General features: G+C 42.1%; 1 protein-coding gene across 2 annotated transcripts; it reads left to right on the forward strand.

The window, feature by feature from the left end:
* The first annotated feature begins 3,218 nt into the window (after nt 1-3,218).
* PIGA (phosphatidylinositol glycan anchor biosynthesis class A) lies at nt 3,219-18,921 on the forward strand. Of its 2 annotated transcripts, XM_062183301.1 has the most exons (6): nt 3,224-3,295; nt 6,371-7,150; nt 12,038-12,170; nt 12,866-12,998; nt 13,473-13,679; nt 16,635-18,921. In XM_062183301.1, the coding sequence occupies exons 2-6, from the start codon at nt 6,433-6,435 to the stop codon at nt 16,899-16,901; spliced, it is 1,458 nt and encodes a 485-aa protein (XP_062039285.1). In that variant the 5' UTR covers nt 3,224-3,295; nt 6,371-6,432; the 3' UTR covers nt 16,902-18,921. The 2 variants fall into 2 exon arrangements, with proteins under 2 accessions (XP_062039286.1, XP_062039285.1); XM_062183302.1 differs by lacking the exon at nt 6,371-7,150 and having other exon boundaries at nt 3,219-3,295.
* Nucleotides 18,922-20,377: the final 1,456 nt, after the last annotated feature.

Below are 20,377 nucleotides of genomic sequence, written 5' to 3' on the forward strand. Positions count from 1 at the left end.
TCCCAATGTTGGAGTGACTGCCTTTCTAGCCCACGAGAAAGACGGGTTATTAATTCTCTGGCTGGGATCAAGGAGAGAGCATCCAGGCTGGGGGACTCCTGGCATCCATGATAGTGCAGTACTGAGCTAATGACAAGCGGAGTAAGAGTATGTGCATACCAGAGGCAAGGCCCCTCAGCTCTTGTCCCTCTGTGTTCAACCTTGATGCTGGCAGCTGGGCCTTTGCATGAAAAGCGATTCCCTGGGGCGAAGGGCACTCTGTCCAGTTCAAGAAGAAAGATCTAAAATGAACTGAAGTCAGCTGGGAGGAGGACTGTACTGGAAGACAGCTCCATCAGGTCACCAAGCATCACTCCTGGGAGCAGACTTCTTCTTCTTTTTTTTTTTTTTTTTTTTTTGCTGTGGAAAAATTTATTGAAAAAGGAGAGTTCCAGGGAATAGGCTTGCTTCATCTGAAGCGCTGCATCCAGCCCCGTTGCCTAAACCATCGATATACATAATCCCAAGATCCCCAATGTTTAGAAATCATGACCCCAAATCAAAAAAGAGTTAAATTATATCCAGTATACTGTGTTCAAACAAGAAAGTGTATTGTTGTAAGTTAGAATGGTCCTCAACCAGCATTGAAGTAGAAAAAAAGGGGTTTTCTGGCTTACCAGAAAACTATTCCCTGAGCATCCCGGCTAACTGAGGTTGTTATAAAGAGACTGCTCTTTCTAGACAATCAAGCCTCACACTACATAGCACATCACGTAGAACCAAAGGGAGCAGACTTCTGATCATCTCTTTTGTCCCTTCCTTTTAATTTTTAAAAACATTTATTTCCATTTTAGTTGAAAGACAGAGAGAGACAAAGAGAGTGCTCCCATCTACTGGCTAACTCTCCAGATGCCCACTACAGCCAGGGCTGGGCCAGGCCGAAGCCAGCAGACTGGAACTCAGGCTGGGTTTCCCCTGTGGGTGGCAGGGACCCAGCCACTAAAGCCGTCACCTGCTGCCTCCCAGGGTCTGCACTAGCAGGAAGCTGAGTCTAATGCAGAGGAGCTGGGATTCCAACAAGGCACTCTGATACACGATGTAGATGTCCCAGACAGCAAGTCAGCCACTGTGCCAAACTCCGAACCCTGTCCCTTACTTTAAAGGTGTAAAAACAACCATGGAAAGATATCTGGGGGAAAAATCTCAGATGAGAGTAAAACAGAAAAAAGCAATTTGGAGGAAACAGAGACTAAGCAGAGAGTGGAAAACTTCAAATCAGCAGTATGTGGGGGAGGGAGTGATGTAAGGGGATGATGGGAAGACAGTGCAACCAGCAAAGAAGTCAGAGACATAAAAGAGCTCTGTGTAATTAAACCTATTATGATAGACATTAAGAATTCAATAGAGAGGCTGCCACTTGTGGCGTAGCAGGTAAAGCTGCCGCTGGCAACATCGGCATCCCATATGGGTGCCAGTTCAAGTCCCAGCTGCTCCACTTCCAATCCAGCTCTCTGCTATGGCATGGGAAAACAGTGGAGAATGGCCCAAATCCTTGGGCCCCAAGCACCCTCGTGGGAGACCTGGAATAAGCTTTGGATCCTGGCTCCTGGCTTTGGATCAGCGCAGTTCCGGCCATTGGGGCCATTTGGAGAGTGAACCAGCAGATGGAAGACTTCTTTCTCTCTGCCTCTGCCTCTCTGTAACTCCGCCTTTCATATAGATAAATAAATCTTAAAAAATTAGTGGGTTGTAGTTGCACAAACCAATTTCTGGGGTTTCTATTCTGTTCCATTGGTCTACATGTCTATTTTTTGTGCAAGTACCAGTTTTTTTTTTTAAATTAATTTATTTGAAAGGCAGAGTAAGAGAGAGAGAGAGAGAGAGAGAGAGAAATAGATTTTCCATCTGCTGTTTCATTCACCAAATGGCTATAACAGCCAGGGCTGGGCCAGGCCAAAGTCAGGAGCCAGGAGCCGGAGCCAAGAGCTTATTCTAGGTCTCTCACAAGGTTGCAAAGGGCCATCCTCTGCTGCTTTTCCAGGCACAGAAGCAGGGAGCTGGATCAGAAGTGGAGCAGCTGGGACTCAGTGGTTTGTAAGAAAATTCTAAAGGCATAACTTGAGATTATACATTTAGGCAGAACACTATAATTAGAATTGTCCCTGGATTTAAATGTTTATCCTGCTACAACTTTCACTTTTAGAAAATAGCCTTAAATGGACATCTTTGCCTAATATTTAACTTACTATAGATGGACTCATGCATCCACGTGGGATTGTGAACACTCGAGAGGCAGAATTATGGTTTATTTACCTTTTAATGCTGAGGCCCTAGGAAAGAGGCTGAAGTATGAATGCTCAATGCTGAAGTATTATTACAATACAAAAGTGGAAGATTTTAATAGGATTTAATGCTCTTTGGAGGCTTTGGGAGGGCACCAGAAATGAGCTGAAATCTTCAGATTATGAATAGGCTTAGTCCAGGGTTAATTGGGGGTGCTGGCAATGGCGGTGATGATGGTGCTCAGAAAGGAAATTGTTCACGAAAACACACGCATGGCAGGGCTGGGGAACTCCAAGTACCAACTGGAAGGGTGGATGATCTTTAAGATGACTATCATTGATTCTTTAGGCTCCTGGCCAAGTTGTACCACAGCTAGTTGAACCAGTTTGAGTGGGAGTTGATACTGCAGATCAGACTTCTGATTCCTGCCTCCCTCCCCACAAAGTGCAAGAAATCCAATTAAATTTGAATTTCAGATTAACAAATAATTTTAGTGACGTCTCCAGTGTTTGATATTATATTATAACTCATCGGTTGTTTATCTGAAATCCAAAGTTCCAATTTCTATGAACTTTTTTGGTGTGTTTTTATTTGTTGCATCTGGCAACCCTATCAGAGTGGTGAGTATTAACACGATTCTACTGTGGCACCCATAATGACAAACAAAACGCCACCACGACCCTGGCTTTCTATAGCCTCCTCATCCAAAGGTCTCTCCAATGGGAAGCGGGCATGGAGAGCAGATTTCCAGAAAAGAGACGCTGTAACTAGGCAACCAAAATGCGAACCCACCAGACCTTCCGCAACGTCTAAGAGACATGCGCGAGGGCGCGCTGACGTTAACATCCCGCGCTGAAGGGTGGGGCGACAGAGCGTCCTCGCCGCACGTGATTCCAGTGCCTTTTTATGATTGGCTGCCTCGGGGGCGCGGCGCTCGGGCGCGGATGCCCCGGATTGGTGCCTCGGATCCGCCGGGTGGAACTCTGGCTGCAGCCGCGGGAGGTCCGGACTCCGGCGGCCATGGGACTTGCCGGTAAGTGCGCTCTGGCCTCTCTTCTGTTGCGCTCCCTGCCGCTTCCGGACGGAGCTGTGCTGTCCCTGTGGGAGAGTGGCAAGCGGAGGAGCGGCCGAAGCTGACCCGGCTCGTGGCCCTGAAGTCGGGCTGGAGGCTCTCCGAAGTCCACTGGGGTTGAGGGTGCCTGTGGGCAGCTGCTCTGGAGTCGCGGGTTTCTTGGCTGAAGCGGGTGGGACCGAGGGCGGGGGGCTCCGGGACTGCGGGCTTCGGACCCCCGCCCACTTTCCGGCTGTTTTCCTCTTCCCTTGGAGCCTGGCGCCACCCTGCCTGACCCCGGCGGTGTCGCTGAATGGCGGGGTCGTCCTCTCTTTAGCCCTGTCGCTTCCCAGCCGCCTCTCGGAAAGTGAAGGCTGGGCGTTGCCTAGAGGTTCCCCTGGAAGTACCGTCCTCTGGACCCTGGACCCTCAGCCCCCGCCAGGTCTCCCTAAGGCTGCCTCTCACTGCTGGTGCCTGGGACTTTGTGGCCAAGGGGGTGAATTCTACAGTCGCCTCGAATTTGCCACCGAAGTGGCTGGGTGGGGACTTTAGATGGGCCACTCAACTTGTCTGGCTTCTCATTTCTAAAGTGAGGGAGGTACTCACTAGTTCTTTAAGCCTCTCTTAAGCTTTAAAATCTGAGATTCTGTGGTTGTGCTATATATTGAGTTTTTACGACATAAGGGTATTAGGAGCGATAACCTGGGTGACGTAGGCAGGTGCTTCACAGAACATCGCAGGTTCATGACAAAATCTTTGGTTCATTACACACTGTTTTTGTTATCATTCCTCTTTTAAAAACTGGATAGAACTGATCGGGTTTAGATAACAAGCCACAGTAAGATAATGTTAAGATACTTAAAAGTGCAGACTTGAGGTGTTTCAGTGTTTGGTAATATGGACTCTTAGTAAATTCAGTTCAACAAACACGGAGTTTTTTTGAGAGCGTATTTAAAATGTAGATGAATTTGTTGGAGAGAATAGGTAAGGCTTAGCACACACAATTAATTTGAATTTTCTGAGTTTGCAGGTGAAATCTGGAATTCTGAGCTTTAGGATGGTTTCCCATTGTATGGTAGAGTTTCTGCAGCCTTGGAAATCTCATTTGTAAAGCTAAGGAATATTTTCCCCAGATCTGCAAGACTCTAGCTTTAAAAGTCTAAGAATCTGTAATAGTACTGACTAGTAAGTGAGCATTTCGCATTGTTATGACTTTAGAGGTCCCCTCAGATAAATAGGTCTTGAGATATAGAAAATGGCCCTAGATCCAGCTCATCTCTAGTTTACCTTTATCTTCAGCCTCCACACTGAAGGAGGGCTATGTGTGGAAGAAAGGCCTGTGTTAACAGAAGGAAAGGTGAAGCAAGAAGTAAAAGGAACAGTTTATTGCCGTCCTTGAATAAGGAAGGAGAAAATGGATTGCCTGCAGCAGGTGCTCTGGATAAGACAGTGTATTTTAGCATAAACTGCAGAACTAGTACTAGGAGGCCTTCAGGAGATTAACTGAATCAGTGACTAAGCTCTAGAGCAGAGGTCAGCAAACTTTTTGTAGAGAGCTGGAGGGTAAATATTTTAGGCTCTGTGGGTCATGTGGCCTCCGTGGCAGCCACTCTACTGGTGTAACACGAAAGTAGCAATTCACATAAATGAATGAGCAAGCCTGTGTTCCCGTAGAACTATTACAAAATCAGGCAGTGACCAGTGTAGCTAGATTAGAATCCTGGCCCGTTTCAGTTATCCTGTATAATAAATCACTCCAAAGCTTGATGATGCCTTTGTTGTTTTGCATCGTGCTGTCATCTGCTAGGCTCAGCTGACACTTTTGCTGCTGGTCTTGCCTGCCGTCACTAGGGAGGCTGTGAAGTTGGCTAGCTAGCTAGAAACTAGACCCAAGGAAGAACCTAGGGATAGCTGGGCCTCTGACTCTCTGTGTGTAGTCTCAGAGCTCCTGCCCTCCACCTTGTCTACCCCCCCTATCCTTCTAACCTAGTAGCTGGACTTCTTATGTGATAGCTTAGGGTATCCAAGAGTGCACACAGATGTTTTTCGAGTTGTAAAATATTTGTACATCATTTCCATCCGGTCCTATGGGTTAGACCAGGACCAAATGCAAGAGAGGGGCATGATCACCAATGAAACAGACTGGTACATTGCTACTTCTAAGTAGCTGAGTGATTGTGGATGGGTTCCTTAACCTCTTTAAGTTTTAGACTTTGTATTTGTAAGGTAGAGTTGATGACTTAAAGGATTTTGATAAGGCTACAGTAAGATATAGAAAGCCTTTTTTTAAAAAAATTATTTATTTATTTATTTGAAAGGCAGAATTACAGAGAGGCAGAGGTAGAGAGAGAGAGGTGTCTTCCATCCGCTGGTTCACTCGCCAGATGGCCAGAATGGCCAGAGCTATGCTGACCCAAAGCCAGGAGCCATGCGCTTCTTCCGGGTCTCCCACATGGGTGCAAGGGGCCCAAGGACTCGAGCCATCCTCTGCTGCTTTCCCAGGCCATAGCAGAGAGCTGGATTAGAAGTGGAGCAGCCGGGACTTGAACCAGTGCCCATATGGGATGCTGGTGCTGCAGGTGGCTGCTTTACTGGCTATACCACAGTGCCAGCCCTGATAGAGAAAACTCTTAGCACATAGTACCCGATACATAGAGGCCACTCAATAAGCAGAAGCTGGTAAAGTGATAAAAAACCATAGAGGAGAAATGCATATATGGGTATGTTTATGTGTATATGTCTGTATATTTAATTATTTGAAAAGAACTGGTTTGTTAGCATGACAAACTGTCATGTGCTGTGGTGTAACAGACTTATTCAAAGTTATGTGTAGCAGTATTTTTGGAGCAAAATTAAGACATGACCGAATCTAATTTTGCTTTCTGACACATAGTAAGTGATAAGTAAATATTGCTAAATGAGTAAATTGATTATATGCTTTTTTGTTTCTGGGAAGAAAACTCAAAATTTAACATAAATATGTACAGTCTATCAGGATTTGGAATATGGAATGTGTTTTGTCTCTGAGCTGAGATCCTGTTTTGCTCTCTTTTTCAGGTGATAGAGGACATATATCTTAACTGGGTTGCTCTAAGAACTGATGCGTAAACCATCTCAGCATGGCCTATAGAGGAAGAGGTGGGCCTGGCCAGCCTCCCTCAGCTGCACTCTCCCCCGTTAGCCCTGGAAGTCTTTCCACCTCTAGAACCAGTGCTCATAACATATGCATGGTGTCTGACTTTTTCTACCCAAATATGGGAGGTGTGGAAAGTCACATTTACCAGCTCTCTCAGTGCCTGATTGAAAGAGGGCACAAGGTCATAGTTGTTACCCATGCGTATGGAACTCGGAAAGGCATCCGTTACCTCACTAATGGCCTCAAAGTCTATTACTTGCCTCTGAAAGTCATGTACAACCAATCTACAGCCACGACCCTCTTTCACAGTCTGCCATTGCTCAGGTACATATTTGTTCGGGAGAGAGTCACGATAATCCATTCACATAGTTCTTTCTCTGCCATGGCCCATGATGCTCTCTTCCACGCCAAGACAATGGGGCTCCAGACAGTCTTCACGGACCATTCCCTTTTTGGATTTGCTGATGTCAGCTCGGTGCTTACAAACAAGCTTCTAACTGTGTCTCTTTGTGACACAAACCACATCATTTGTGTCTCCTTTACTAGTAAGGAAAATACCGTGCTAAGAGCAGCACTGAATCCTGAAATAGTATCCGTCATTCCTAATGCGGTAGATCCTACTGACTTCACTCCAGACCCATTTAGAAGGCATGATAGTATAATAACTGTTATTGTTGTCAGCAGACTTGTTTACAGAAAAGGTAATGAAATGATAGCTATAATTGCGGACTTATTTTTCCTTGTCGAAAGCTGTTGAATACTTGTATATAATGATTGTTTGGCTTTTAATTTTGTCTTATGCTTTTATAACTATTTCTGCATTAAGTGTAGCAAAGAAGTCTAATGTTGGTGTATATATGCAAGAAGAGAAATTTTTAGAATGATGGTGAATGCTGCCCCCCATCTTTGATGTTTTAATGGTTACAAAAAAGTAAGACAATGACCTGATTGTGTTTAATCCATCAGGTCTTTTTAAAAGTTAAAGTGGCCCTGCATATGTGGTAAGAAGTCAGGGGTAGAGCCCACCACGTGGTGTTTTCTTTCTGATTGCAAATGTAATATCTTTTCATTGCAGAGGTTTTGAAAATCAGAAAAGTGCAAAGTTGAAAACTAAAGTCATCTGTAACTGTGTTATTCCAAGGTGACCCTGATGAATATTTTGATTTATCACTTCCCTTTTTATGCATACATATACTCAAAATCATTGGGTTTGTTTTGTGCATTACTGTTTTGTAGGATGTTTCATTTAATCATAAAAGACATTAATAACATATTGGCAGGTAAGTGCTGAAAAAAAGGCTCTATGCCATTGTATGATAGAGGACATCAAGTTACTTCATATCTCTGCATTTCCGGGTTTTCAGCTGTGTAGCTTAGGAACATGTGAACCTGGTGAGGGCCCACTGATGGCTGAATGGCCTCCGTCACACTGCATGGACATCAGTGGAGTTTGTGGAGGCTTATTTACTAAAAGGCATCTGTTTATTGAGAATATATGAATGGTCTTCTGAATGCTATTTGAAAACTTATAATACAAAATGTCATCTCAAGTAGGGAATCATTTAAAAAAGATTCAGAACCCCTTAAGTGATTTGAATTTAACTCCAGGTATCATTAATGCACACTGAATTGCCGGTGGTTTGAGATAGGGCTGCAGGCTTCACATATCCAGTCAATAATTTCAGCTGCATCCTCTACCATTGCCATTTTGGTTTTGTAAAGGGGGGTGGGAACCTAAAAGTTGATGTAACAGTGTGCTCCTGGATTTTTAACTTGTTTTCAGTTGTGTGTGGTGGTTTAAAATTCCCCTTACCTGACCAGAACTTTTTTCCTGTGTCTTTATTGAAGTTTTCAAACCATTCAGCTTAATTTTTGTAGAAACTCATTGTCAGTGTATGTGATATTTAATAAAATTACCTAATACTGTGACAGAGACAACTGGCACCAGATGGATTTGAGAACAGGGACAAACTGAATCTTGATAAGCATGAAGCTCAATGGTATGCCAGTGTACTAGTGAGTGACCCCCAATCTGGGTAAGAGCCTTGCTCAGAGAGTTTACATTTGGGATGGTGTCCGTTAAGTGGAGGTTAGGGTGAGCACTTTGAACTGCATTTTCTGAGAAGGCGGTGACGTGCTTCCGTTTAGTCAAGATGTGAATGAACCAGCAAACTGAATTCAGAATCCCTCTTGGAGTACTGATGATACATTTGTTGTATCCTAGAAAATGTGCTCATTTATTTATTTATTTATTTATTTTTAATTTTTGACAGGCAGAGTGGACAGTAGAGGGAGACAGAGAGAAAGGTCTTCCTTTTTGCCGTTGGTTCACCCTCCAATGGCCGCCGCACTGCGCTGTTCGGATGGCAGGAGCTAGGGGCTTATCCTGGTCTCCTATGGGGTGCAGGGCCCAAGAACTTGGGCCATCCTCCACTGCACTCCCTGGCCACAGCAGAGAGCTGGCCTGGAAGAGGGGCAACCGGGACAGGATCGGTGCCCCGACCGGGACTAGAACCCGGTGTGCCGGCGCCGCAAGGCAGAGGATTAGCCTACTGAGCCGCGGTGCCGGCTTTCATTTATTTTTTAATCAAATAGCACACTTTGTGAGATAGCTAACTAAGAAAGATTATGATGTGTGTGACTGAGGATCAGCAAAATTAACTCCTTATATAAACTGGTACCTTTACTTCACCAATGTGATATTTTAACCAGCTGAGCTAACCACCAAAGATGGTTCGAGCCTTTCTTGTTCTCAGTTCAATACTCAACATGTATTTGTGAATCCCTCACTATGCTGGGCACCCCTGTAAAAAGTATCAAATGAATAGTTGTATTAATGGTCCATTCCTTATTAACAAACATCAATTTTCAGGAGGTGTTCATTGGACCAGATATCCAAAGCTCACTGGAATGGATTAAGTAAGAAAACAAATTCAAATTCTCCTTGCCCAGGTGTCCTGGCTGACTGCTTCCGAGTTCCCATTCCCAGCCTTTTGTGCCCTCAGTCAGGGTCCCCAGTGCTCCGTGCTTGTGCACGCACTCCCCGCTTCTTGCTCTAGTGGTAATGACAACTCACATTTGTATTCTGCAGTTGTTAAAACCTGTGCATGGTACAGTACCTCACTTGACCCTCCTAACAGCTATAGGGTAGATGTTACCTGCATGTAACAGACAAAGAAATTGAGTCTCAGGGTAAGTAACTTGCCCGGGTTACACAGTAAGTAATACAGATGACAAACACGAGTCCAGCTGTTCTTTAGGTAAGGTCTGCCATTCCTCCAGCCCCGGGCTGCCCACTATTATGCTAGTTGTAGATGAGAAGACTCCTTAAAATGCTGATAGAGTGAGCTTTAAAAGCAATTTGAAACAGGGATTGTCCTTCTCCATGTTGTGTGAATGTGGCAGTCGAAATCCCCTTGGTATGCTCCATGTGTCAGACTCTTCCTAGACACACCAGAATAATTTTCTTTTTATGGTGGAGTGGGAAACCCTGTATTCTTTGAATACTAAATTTTAATCAGTTCTATTTCTTATAAGGTGGTTGTCAGGATTAAGTGGCACAGTGCTTGTAAAGACATTGCCTAACATAGTAAGCATTCAGTAATGTTAGCTGTCATTAGCAGTCAGGATTATTGATCTGTGGGGGTGTTTTTATTTGAAGAACAGACTGCATTAGAAAGAGGGAAAGTTGGGAGGGGGAGGCAAGAAAGAACATGAAGGAATTGTAGGAGGCTAAATGTTAGAAGTCCATTAAGCCACTTTCTGGTTTATCTGTAGATTAAATCCAATCTGTAGATTTGGTAATAAGACTCAAAACTAAGATTTTAATGAGAAGCCTCATAAGAAAAGTTGCATGTGAATTTATTTTTAGTACATGCAATCATATTTTGAAAATACCACCAACAAAAGCTGTTTATAAAAATGACCACATATATGTATGATTTCTCTTTTAGCATCTGTTTTATAATTGATCTGCCTATTTTGGGGACAATTGATATAAGAAATGCAATTTGTGTGTGTGTATTTTTAAATTAATTAACTTAGATCTAGATGGATGATTAAACACTTTTAGTTTTGAATATGTATGATTTATAATTATTAATGAACTGAATTCTCAAATGTTCATATTGCTGTCACTTTGGATAGCCACTAGACTAGTAGGGCATGATTATTGCTTTATATTACCTGAGGTATTTCCATATTATAAGAAAACAGGTTTATTTATTATTAAAGATTTGTTTATTTGACAGGCAGAGCAACAGAGAGAGACAGATCGATCTTCCAACAGCTGGTTTACTCCCCAGATGGCCAGAGCTGGGCCAGGCCGAAGCCAGGAGCCAGGAACTCCATCCAGGTTTCCCACGTGGGTGGCAGGGGCCCACACACTTGGGCCACCTTCCTCTGCCTTCCTAGGCACATTGACAGGAAACTGGATTGGAAGCAGAGTAGCTGGGACTCAAACCTGCCCTCCAGTGTGGGATGCCAGCATCACAAGTGGCAGTTTAACCTGGTGTGCCACAATGCCACCCCTATTTATTTATTTAGACAGGCAGAGTTAGACAGTGAAAGAGAGAGACAGAGAGAAAGGTCTTCCTTCCGTTGGTTTACCCCCCAAATGGCCGTTACGGCCGGCGCGCTGCGCCAATCCGAAGCCAGGAGCAAGATGTTTCCTCCTGGTCTCCCATGCGGGTGCAGGGCCCAAGCACTTGGGCCATCCTCCACTGCCTTCCCGGGCCACAGCAGAGAGCTGGACTGGAAGAGGAGCACCCGGGTCTAGAACCCGGTGCCCATATGGGATGTCGGCGCTGCAGGTGGAAGATTAATCAAGTGAGCCCTGGTGCCGGCCCCACCCCTATTTATTTTTTAAAGAAGGAACCAAGGTGTGTCCTCTTAACTCTTGGACTGTGATGCTCTCCGAGTTGTGGTTCGGTTACTTTCATTTAATTTCAGTCAGAAGAAATGTGCTGTAGCTGGTGTGGATGGTCTGGTCTTTCACATTTTGCTTATACTGTAGTGTTCATTGCAAAATTCTCTGTACAAACTGTATTTTGAGCAAAGCTGAGGCAAAGGTTAGAGTGTTGCTTAGTCCTTTGCTATGGCAGGAAGTGGGATCATAGAGGGATGGACTTTTATAGTGGAAAGAGACCTTGGACCTTAGGTGAATTTGTCAGTTCATTTTATAGAATGGGAGACTTTGCGTTGATCAAAGGGCTCACATGTTAAAAAGCTGGGCTTCCTTTCAGCTGGGCTGCTCTGGAGCAAGCTCAGGCAATCTGTAGCCACCTTAAGTATCCTTTAGAAGCAGGGGGTGTGTAAAGAGGCGTTTGTTCAAATGAAACAAAACTGTCCATATTTTGGGTGTGTAGAAGGTAGCATTGTATGTCAAGGTCTGTATCTTCAAGAACTGCAACTCTTAAGAGACCACTGGCAGTTTGTGAAGAATTCCACCCTCCTGGTGAAGGTCTAAGAGTTAGTTTCTCCACTTGAAGGAGGGTGTAGCTAATACTTTTCAAAGTGATTAGATTCTCAGTAGTTCCAATGATTTCTTTAAAATTTAATATCTCCAACATTCAACTTTATATTTTCAGGGACCGATTTGCTTAGTGGTATAATACCTGAACTCTGTCAGAAATATCCAGATTTACATTTCATAATTGGAGGAGAGGGACCAAAGAGAATTATTTTGGAAGAAGTGCGGGAAAGATACCAGCTACATGACAGGTACTGATGGATTGATTGCATGTTGTTTTGGGTGAGGATTATTTAAATTTGGGTTTGCCTATGTCTGCCTTAGGTTTGCTATGTCTCTTACACATAATTGGTATGCGATGTAGCCCAAGGCCTGAATTTCAAAAATTTGGGAAAACCTAGTTAAAGGATTCACAGTTTTTTTCTTTAGCACAATATTACTTAACTTGGGGGCTGGTTGTTGGAGGCACCATGGAAGGCACAGAAAGCCCACCCACTTTGTACATTTGCAGATTTGTTGTGAATTAAATAATGTAACTCAAACCATGTAAATTGCTTTGCGCATACAGGTTCAGACAGATCTTTTCCTCAATATGCTAACACATGAGCTGTAATGTGAGTGAAGCATCAGTTTTCAAAGGGCCATTCATTTGCTGTTTAGAATTGAGATACTTTACCATTTTGTCATTGAGTGTGTAATAGTCATGCAAACCAATTTTAAGAGGAGAAGGAATGTGATATGTGTGACAAAAGTTAGAAACATGTTAGTCTGAGTTTTAATAGCATTTGAAGTTGTTTCTTTCAGATCAGTGTTTTGCGATCCTAATCTTTTGAGATGGAAAACATTATCGGTAGGAATGTAAATAGCAGATTTGGCTTCTAAATTAGGTCTCTTACAGCATGATTTTTCACTCCTTTCTTTCTTCCCCTCTCATTTAAAAAATCAGGGTACGTCTTTTGGGAGCCTTAGAACACAAGGATGTTAGAAATGTATTAGTTCAAGGACATATTTTTCTTAATACCTCCCTTACGGAAGCATTCTGCATGGCGATCGTGGAAGCAGCCAGTTGTGGTTTACAGGTAAAAAATTTTTGAGGGCTTGCAATGTTGGGGTTTCTGTATTTGTATTTTGGCAATTAATGTTTCTTGATAATTTTTTTAAAGATTTATGTATTTATTTGAAAGGCAGAGTTACAGAGAGGCAGAGAGAGAGTGAGCTTCCATCTGCTGGTTCACTCTTCAAATGGCTGCAATGGCCAGATCTGGGCCAATCAGAAGCCAGGAGCCTCCTTCGGGTCTCCCACATGGGTGCAGGGTCCAAGGACTTGGGCCGTCCTCTGCTGCTTTCTCAGGCACATTAGCAGGGAGCTGGATCGGAAGTGGAGCAGTTGGGACTTGAACCGGTGCCCATATGGGATGCCAGCACTGCAGGCAGTAGCTTTACCCGCTACACCACAGCGCTGGCCCTGTTGATAATTTTTTTACTTGACTATTTTCCTGAGATATGATTATGGTGGGTCATGCGTTCTTTTTTTTTTTTTTTTTCTTTTTCAGGTTGTAAGTACCAGGGTTGGTGGAATTCCTGAGGTACTTCCAGAAAATCTTATTATTTTATGTGAGCCTTCAGTAAAATCCTTGTGCGAAGGTTTGGAGAAAGCTATTTTCCAACTGAAGTCGGGGATGTTGCCAGCTCCAGAAGATATCCATAACATAGTAAAGACTTTCTATACCTGGAGGAATGTGGCAGAGAGAACTGAAAAAGTACGCCATGTGCCGGCACAGTGAACTTTTGGGGATATTCACATGCATGTTTGCTCTTCTCTCATACAAGTTTACCATTTCTGCTTTTGCCTAAATTTATGAATTCTCTTTCACAGGAAAAGAAACAAACTGTATTACTTAAGGTACACACGCTAGGCTAAGTTTCTAGTCAAGTCATTGCATTTGATATCTAAAAATGGCATTGAAGCAATCTTAGTCCCCTCATTAAGCTGAGTATAAGATGATGGGCCCAGCAATTAGAGGCAAAACTAGTCTTAAAATCTACTCTCAGAGATTTTCTTGAGGCTCCTTATCATTCTACAGCATATAGACCTGTTAACAGATACATGCTTCCCCCATCATAGCAACTTTTAACTCGTAAATATCTAATAAGGCAGTTTCCTAAACCTCTGGCAGTACTTGTGCTAACTACTGTGATTTTCTGCAGGAAAAAGAATTTTTGCATCTTTGGGCTGATTGAGAACCTAATAAGTTAGAATTCAAAACATACATGAAAACTTGGAAAAATAAATAAAAAGCAGCAATTGAGAATTTTAAAAAGGACAGGTACAGGCGATAGATTGACACCGCTAGATAGGAGTATAGTTGTAGGCATGCTTCTTGATTTCGACATAGGGACTTCGTTCGTTCTTCTCGGCTTTGTCCCATAAGTCCTCCCTGTGATGTCCTCTGCCTTATGCCTTGATTCGCTTTCTTAGTATGCAAAAATCATGAACCAGAAAGATAGCCAAGTGGAACACAGAGAAGGTAGTAGTTTAGTGCTTTGTAGTATCAACGTATTCAGTGGAGTAATGAATTTCTAGCCTAGAATGGATAGCAAGGTAGAGCTGAGGAAAGAATAACTCTCTCGTAAGGCTTTCTTATTTGCTATAAATTGTGAGTTCCAGCACATAAGATGAGCCTGTCTTTTGAATATAAGTTATAAAAATGATCATATGTTATACATTCTCCGTTGAAATATGAGATATTTGAAATAGCCAAACATTAATTACTTGAGAGAAAGGGGAGAGCTCCCAACTGCTGGGGCCAGTGTGTGAATGTAGGAGCCCATGTATCCCAAGTAGATAGCAGGAAGCCACCCTCGTCAGCCATCACTGATGGCTCTCAGGCTCTGCCCTGGCAGGAAGCTGGAGTCAGAAGCCGAAGGTGGGAAATAAACCCAACCACTGCCTTATAGGATGCAGGCATCTCAACTGCTAGGCTAAATCCTTGATTTCCAGTCAATTATTTTTGAATGAAGTATCTCTGAGACATGCTGACCTTCTAGAAGGGTTGCTGTAGCTCCATGCATATGAAGTGGCTGCCTTCTTCTTTGGAAGTTGGAGTCCAGCACTGATGACCTGTGGGACTGCATGTCAGGCTTGCCAGGGTAGCCTTTGTAGTGCTCATGGCTTCCTGCCTCCTTAACTACTGCCTAGATTCTGCTGTGATGCTTGAGGGCAGAAATGGAACTTGGAGTATGATTGAAAGGGATAGTTGCATAGGTGGGTTTTGTTGTGTGATACCTTGCTGATGTCCATCCTGGTTGAGAGCTACAGCTATGTAAGTTGTGACTCGACCTTCTTGGCTGATGTCATATAAGCTTCCAAAGTCTGAGCCGTTGTAGGTAATGAGTTTAGAGGAAAAAAACCCTGGTGGCAGGGTTACTGGAGTTAATCAGGATTTCTTTTTGTAACCACACTTTTTCTTTTAGCTGTGCTTAAAATAATAGTAAAACATCTGCATTTCTTATGGTTTTATAATCTCTGGTAATTTATAGTGTATGTTTAGAAAAAAAGTTAATCCTTGTTAATAGCACATTGTCATCCCTAACAGTCTCTCCATAGTAATTACTTATATCACTTAAGATAATTAATTGATCTGAAATAAAATTGAACAAACAGATCAGTTTGTAGTTGCTCTTTGTACTCTGGGACGTATTGATCCTTTTCAGCTCTTTTTAGTTTAACTGTGTTATTTAGAAAAGTAATTGCAAATTAAATTGACATTCATGCTATAAACATGCTTTTTCAATTACAGTTTGCCAGTATCAACATATTCTGAAGTTATTGTATTCAGAATGTCCCCAGGGCAGAAGAGCTAGATGAAAATATCCCATACCTTTGAAAGTCCATTGAGCTGCAGAACTTGCCACTGCATGTTTTTACTTTCTTGAGTTCACAAGGAAATGATTTTACAGGTCCGATATGAGACTGAGCACAAGTAAAGCTCAAATGTTATTAAAAAACACGAGCACTGGCCCATTAGATGTATTCTTTGTTTTTTAATGTTTCAGAGTTTAATACTCAGGAATGGTTAAAAAGCAAGCTATCTACTACTGAGTCTGAACAATAAAGCTAATTTCATTGGCCAATGTTCAACCTGTACCATCTATAAGAGCTTAGCCCGTCTTCCTCACCTTTTATTGGCAGTCCATGAAATGTCTCTGTAACCTCGCCAGCCTCACCCAGTCGTTGGAAGAAGAGCCTGTGTCTCCAGAAGCCCCCTGGAGTGTAGCACTCTGGTTGTGTTTGATGTCTGCCCAGTGCCAGTGAGAGTTGTTGCAGGCCAGTCAGGGCATCTGAAGAGGCCAGTCCTGCCTCAGCAGCACTGAAGTCACTGCTGAACGAAATGGCGCCCCCATGGTGGTGACTGCAGAAGCTGTTGAGACGTCTTAGCACTTTAGAATTTTGACCAGTGCTCCTAAGGGAGAACTGTGATATTCTTGGTATCACGCAGTGTAGGCCAGAGGAAGTGCCCAAGAAGCCTTGGATCAAATGGCAATAATTGTTGTGATGAAGTTCCTTACAGGCATCATTACTATCACAGCAGCAAAATTGAGCAGCTTGATTGCTTTCGTTTCTGAGACATTGCGGGTCAGCGTGGGTTGTCAGTGCTCGTGGGCCGTCTGCTGGGTCAGAGTGCTCATTCTCGGCCTTCCTTCTCTCCTTCCAGGTCTATGACCGGGTGGCTGAGGAAGCTGTGTTGCCAATGGACCAACGACTGGACAGGCTCATCTCTCACTGCGGCCCAGTGACAGGCTACATTTTTGCCTTGTTGGCTGTGTTCAACTTTCTCTTCCTCGTTTTGCTGAGATGGATAACTCCAGATTCCATCATTGATGTTGCAGTAGATGCCACTGGGCCAAGGGGCACCTGGACGCATCAGCATCCTCACAGTGAAGACAAGGTTGAGGATAGTGAAAAGTGTAAAACCAGGTAGAAGAGAGCCTGGCTTGTAAGATTTCAATGTTTTGTAATAGTTCTATGAAGATTATATTGAAAATGACCTTGCTTTTTTTTTTGAAAGTTAATTTAGTAAGTTATGCTACCTCTATATCATTCAATGTTTTATTTTGAGGAAAGATAGAAACTTATGCAATTCCTGAGTGTACAAACTCCTTGCACTTACTTAAAATTTAGGAGAGAAGATTTAAGCCACTCAGGTATGAAATTTTTCAGATTACTGAAATCCCTCTAGCAGAAATGTTTTAACATTATATTTTGAGAGCTTTGGGTGCTGAAGGGCCAAACGTTTTCTGGGCATTTTTTGGCCAGTTTTTAATGTTATACCGTTAATTTGACACTCACCAAATGTTTACAAATTTTCTTTGGGGAAGTACAACAACTACATAAACTATTTTAAGTCATAGTCATCGACGTTTATTAACATTTCGGTCATGTTCTTACACATTTGTTGGGTCCACTCCGTAGGTGTTGCATAGAAGTAGCAGGTTTCTTGTAAATAGGTTTGTTAGCTAGCACCATGTTTTGAGTACCTGCTATGTGTAGCATGCCAAATTAGGTACTTCCTGCCATTGAAGGGCCAGGGATACATTCACTCTTTATCATTCAAATGGCTTCCTTCATTGTAGTCACAGTTGACATAAAATGATAGAATATCCAACATGCCAAAAATGCTCATGCTAATTCAATGCCAGGAAAAAAAACGCCAGCATACTCCAAGTACTTTACTTTTGTGTTCTAGGTAGAACCTTCACTTTCAGTTGTATCTATGAAGATCCTTTTTGCTTTTCAAACACTAGGGACCGATATCACTGTTGATGATCGTGCAGAGAAACCTTCCCCACTCAGTGCATAATTCAGTCCTCTGTAAATGCCTTCATATTTCCTGAGCAGAATGTATGAGGTGTGTCATCTCCAAACCAGCTGCTGCCCTGTCTTTTTGATATGTCACTCCCCTTCACTGTGGCCTAGCTGATGTCTGATACGTATTGTCAGTGTGCACAGGCTTTACTCCCCAGTGTTGTATTTATAACAGCTCGAGCCTGAGAATGTCAGGAACACAGTCCCTGTGTAGGTGGGTGTTAACTGTAATTGTTACCCAGAGCCATGGGTTTTTTTTAACCCCAGATTATCCACATGGTGTGTATTTTTAATTTTTCAAACTCTTTAGAATATGTTTTTGTGAAAAAGGGACTGTGAAATCCAAACCATGGGGCACGTGGGGGTACATTGGAGAGATTCTGTCAGTATTGTGATTCTGTACAGGATTTTTTTAAAAAGACATCATTCATAAAACTACTTTTTAAAAAGTATCAATATGCCTATTAACTGGTTGCCACTGTTACAAAAAGAAAATCTGTTTTGTTTGTATTAAAACACAAATACGAGAGTGCAATTTTTAAAATCTAGAAGGTTAGGGGTTCTTTTGCTGGAGAAAAGTGATCAAACCATTCAGTCTTACTGGGATTTGTATGCATAGAAAGTGACATGTAAATATGAAATAAACAGTGCCAGTATTCATGGTAAAGGGAGAAACTGTAATGTTTGGTTTTATTTATTCTACTAGGCAATTTTTAAAGGTACCTTACTATTTTGTTCTTGTATTTTTGCTTCTTAATTTTTTTCAGAATTGTCATTTAATTCTAAAATTCTCATTGAAGATGGAAATAGAATTTGGAGTTAGTTACGTTTGCATGAAATTTACAAGTTAAAATTATTTTGCTTGTTTTTTAATAAATAGAAGTAAATTTATTTCTCCTACTTAAATCTTAATTTTCAGATTTTTCTGGTTACCTTACTTGTAACTGTCAGTATTGCACTGGTCAGTATGTGAAACATATTGTTCTACCCTGTTAACTTAACATTCATTTAAAAGTGAACTTACAGTGATGAGGAATTTATGAAAAATACATTGTATTTCTTTTGGTGTTAGAAAAAGTTGCACATGTAAAACTGATTTGTTACAACATGCTACATGTCCAAAAATAAAGAACTGAATGGCATTTTGACAATTTTTTGAGCTTGTCTTGCTTTATGAACTGAATGTTGTTTACTAGCGGAACAGGATCCTCTTCCTCCCTGTGCTGTCCACTTTTCTTTGTGCAGTTTGATGTGTTGATTGGTCTGTTAGTAAAACAGGAAATGTTGCTCAGGTAATGAATTACTGTCATCTTTTATTTCTAGAATATATTGAAAATATTCTGTCTTACTCGTTGGAAAGGCAAGTTCACATGTATCTTATTTCCTGATCCAAACCCCTTGTTTTTTACTGCACAAGAGCATATGAGACAAGTGAATACATGTACACATGATTGTGTATGTGAACTATATGACTATACTTTGACAAAAGCCCAGCTTTCCCCACCCTTTTGGTTGGAAGCAAGGAAAGCAGTCATCTACATTCATAGTTGTGAATTTATCTTGCACCAGAAGTTATTTTTGGTAAAGTCTGGCTATCATGGGTCTATATTTACTTTCATAAAGTGTTTTTAAAAACCTCTCTCCATTTCTGCATTCCCAGAAGACTAGAACTAGATATTAATTGTGTCATTCTGTGGCTGCATTTTTTATGAAGTTATGAAAATTGAAATTCTATAGAGAATTTGATTTGTGTTCTACAGTACCCTGGGGAGTTAATTTTACTTTATCATTTATATTTGGCTATGACTCAAGTGGCTGTCAACTGGAGGGGGACTTCTGATATTGTCTGGAGACATATCTGGTTGTTACAGCTGGATGGAGATGGGGCATTGGCGTTAAAGGGTAGGTGCAGTTCCTGGTCACAATCAAACATTCCACAATGCTCTGGACAGCCCCCCCCCCAACAGAATTATCTGTCCAAAATACCAGTAGTGCTAAAGCTGAGAAACTCTGATGCTGTCAAGTATTTCATCTTCTATAGAAGATGTTATGAATCAAGTCCCCTTATATTATATACCAGTGACCTTTGATGCCCAAATCAAGCATAATGCTCAAGTGTAGTAAATAAGTGCTCAGAAATATTCGTCCTTTAAAAAGTTGAGCTGCTCATAACCAACATCTCTGGTATGTAATACACAAAGGACAGCCATGTTTTAAATGAGAATTAAGACAAGATTGAACAGTATAATGCAGTATACATTTCTGGCCTGACATGGATAATTGTGTGCTTAGAGTACAACTGAAGATTGATACATGGAAAGAGCTAAAATACATGTATTTTTTTCCATAGCAGCACTGTTTTTTTTTTAATTTAATGAATGCATTTTTACATAGGTACAACTTTAGGAATATAGTGGTTCTTTCCCCCATACCCCCCACCCCGCTCTCATCCCACCTCCCATTCCTTCTCCCATCTCCTTCTTCATTACATGTATTTGTATTTTGGTACATTAGTGTTCTACCAGGTAATCTAAGCTTCGCAAAGTAAACCTTACATTCATATCTCTTCTTTGAGAGTGGAAGCAACTTCAG

Source organism: Lepus europaeus, chromosome X, assembly GCF_033115175.1.
Source record: "Lepus europaeus isolate LE1 chromosome X, mLepTim1.pri, whole genome shotgun sequence".
In the NCBI taxonomy this organism is placed as follows: Eukaryota; Metazoa; Chordata; class Mammalia; order Lagomorpha; family Leporidae; genus Lepus; species Lepus europaeus.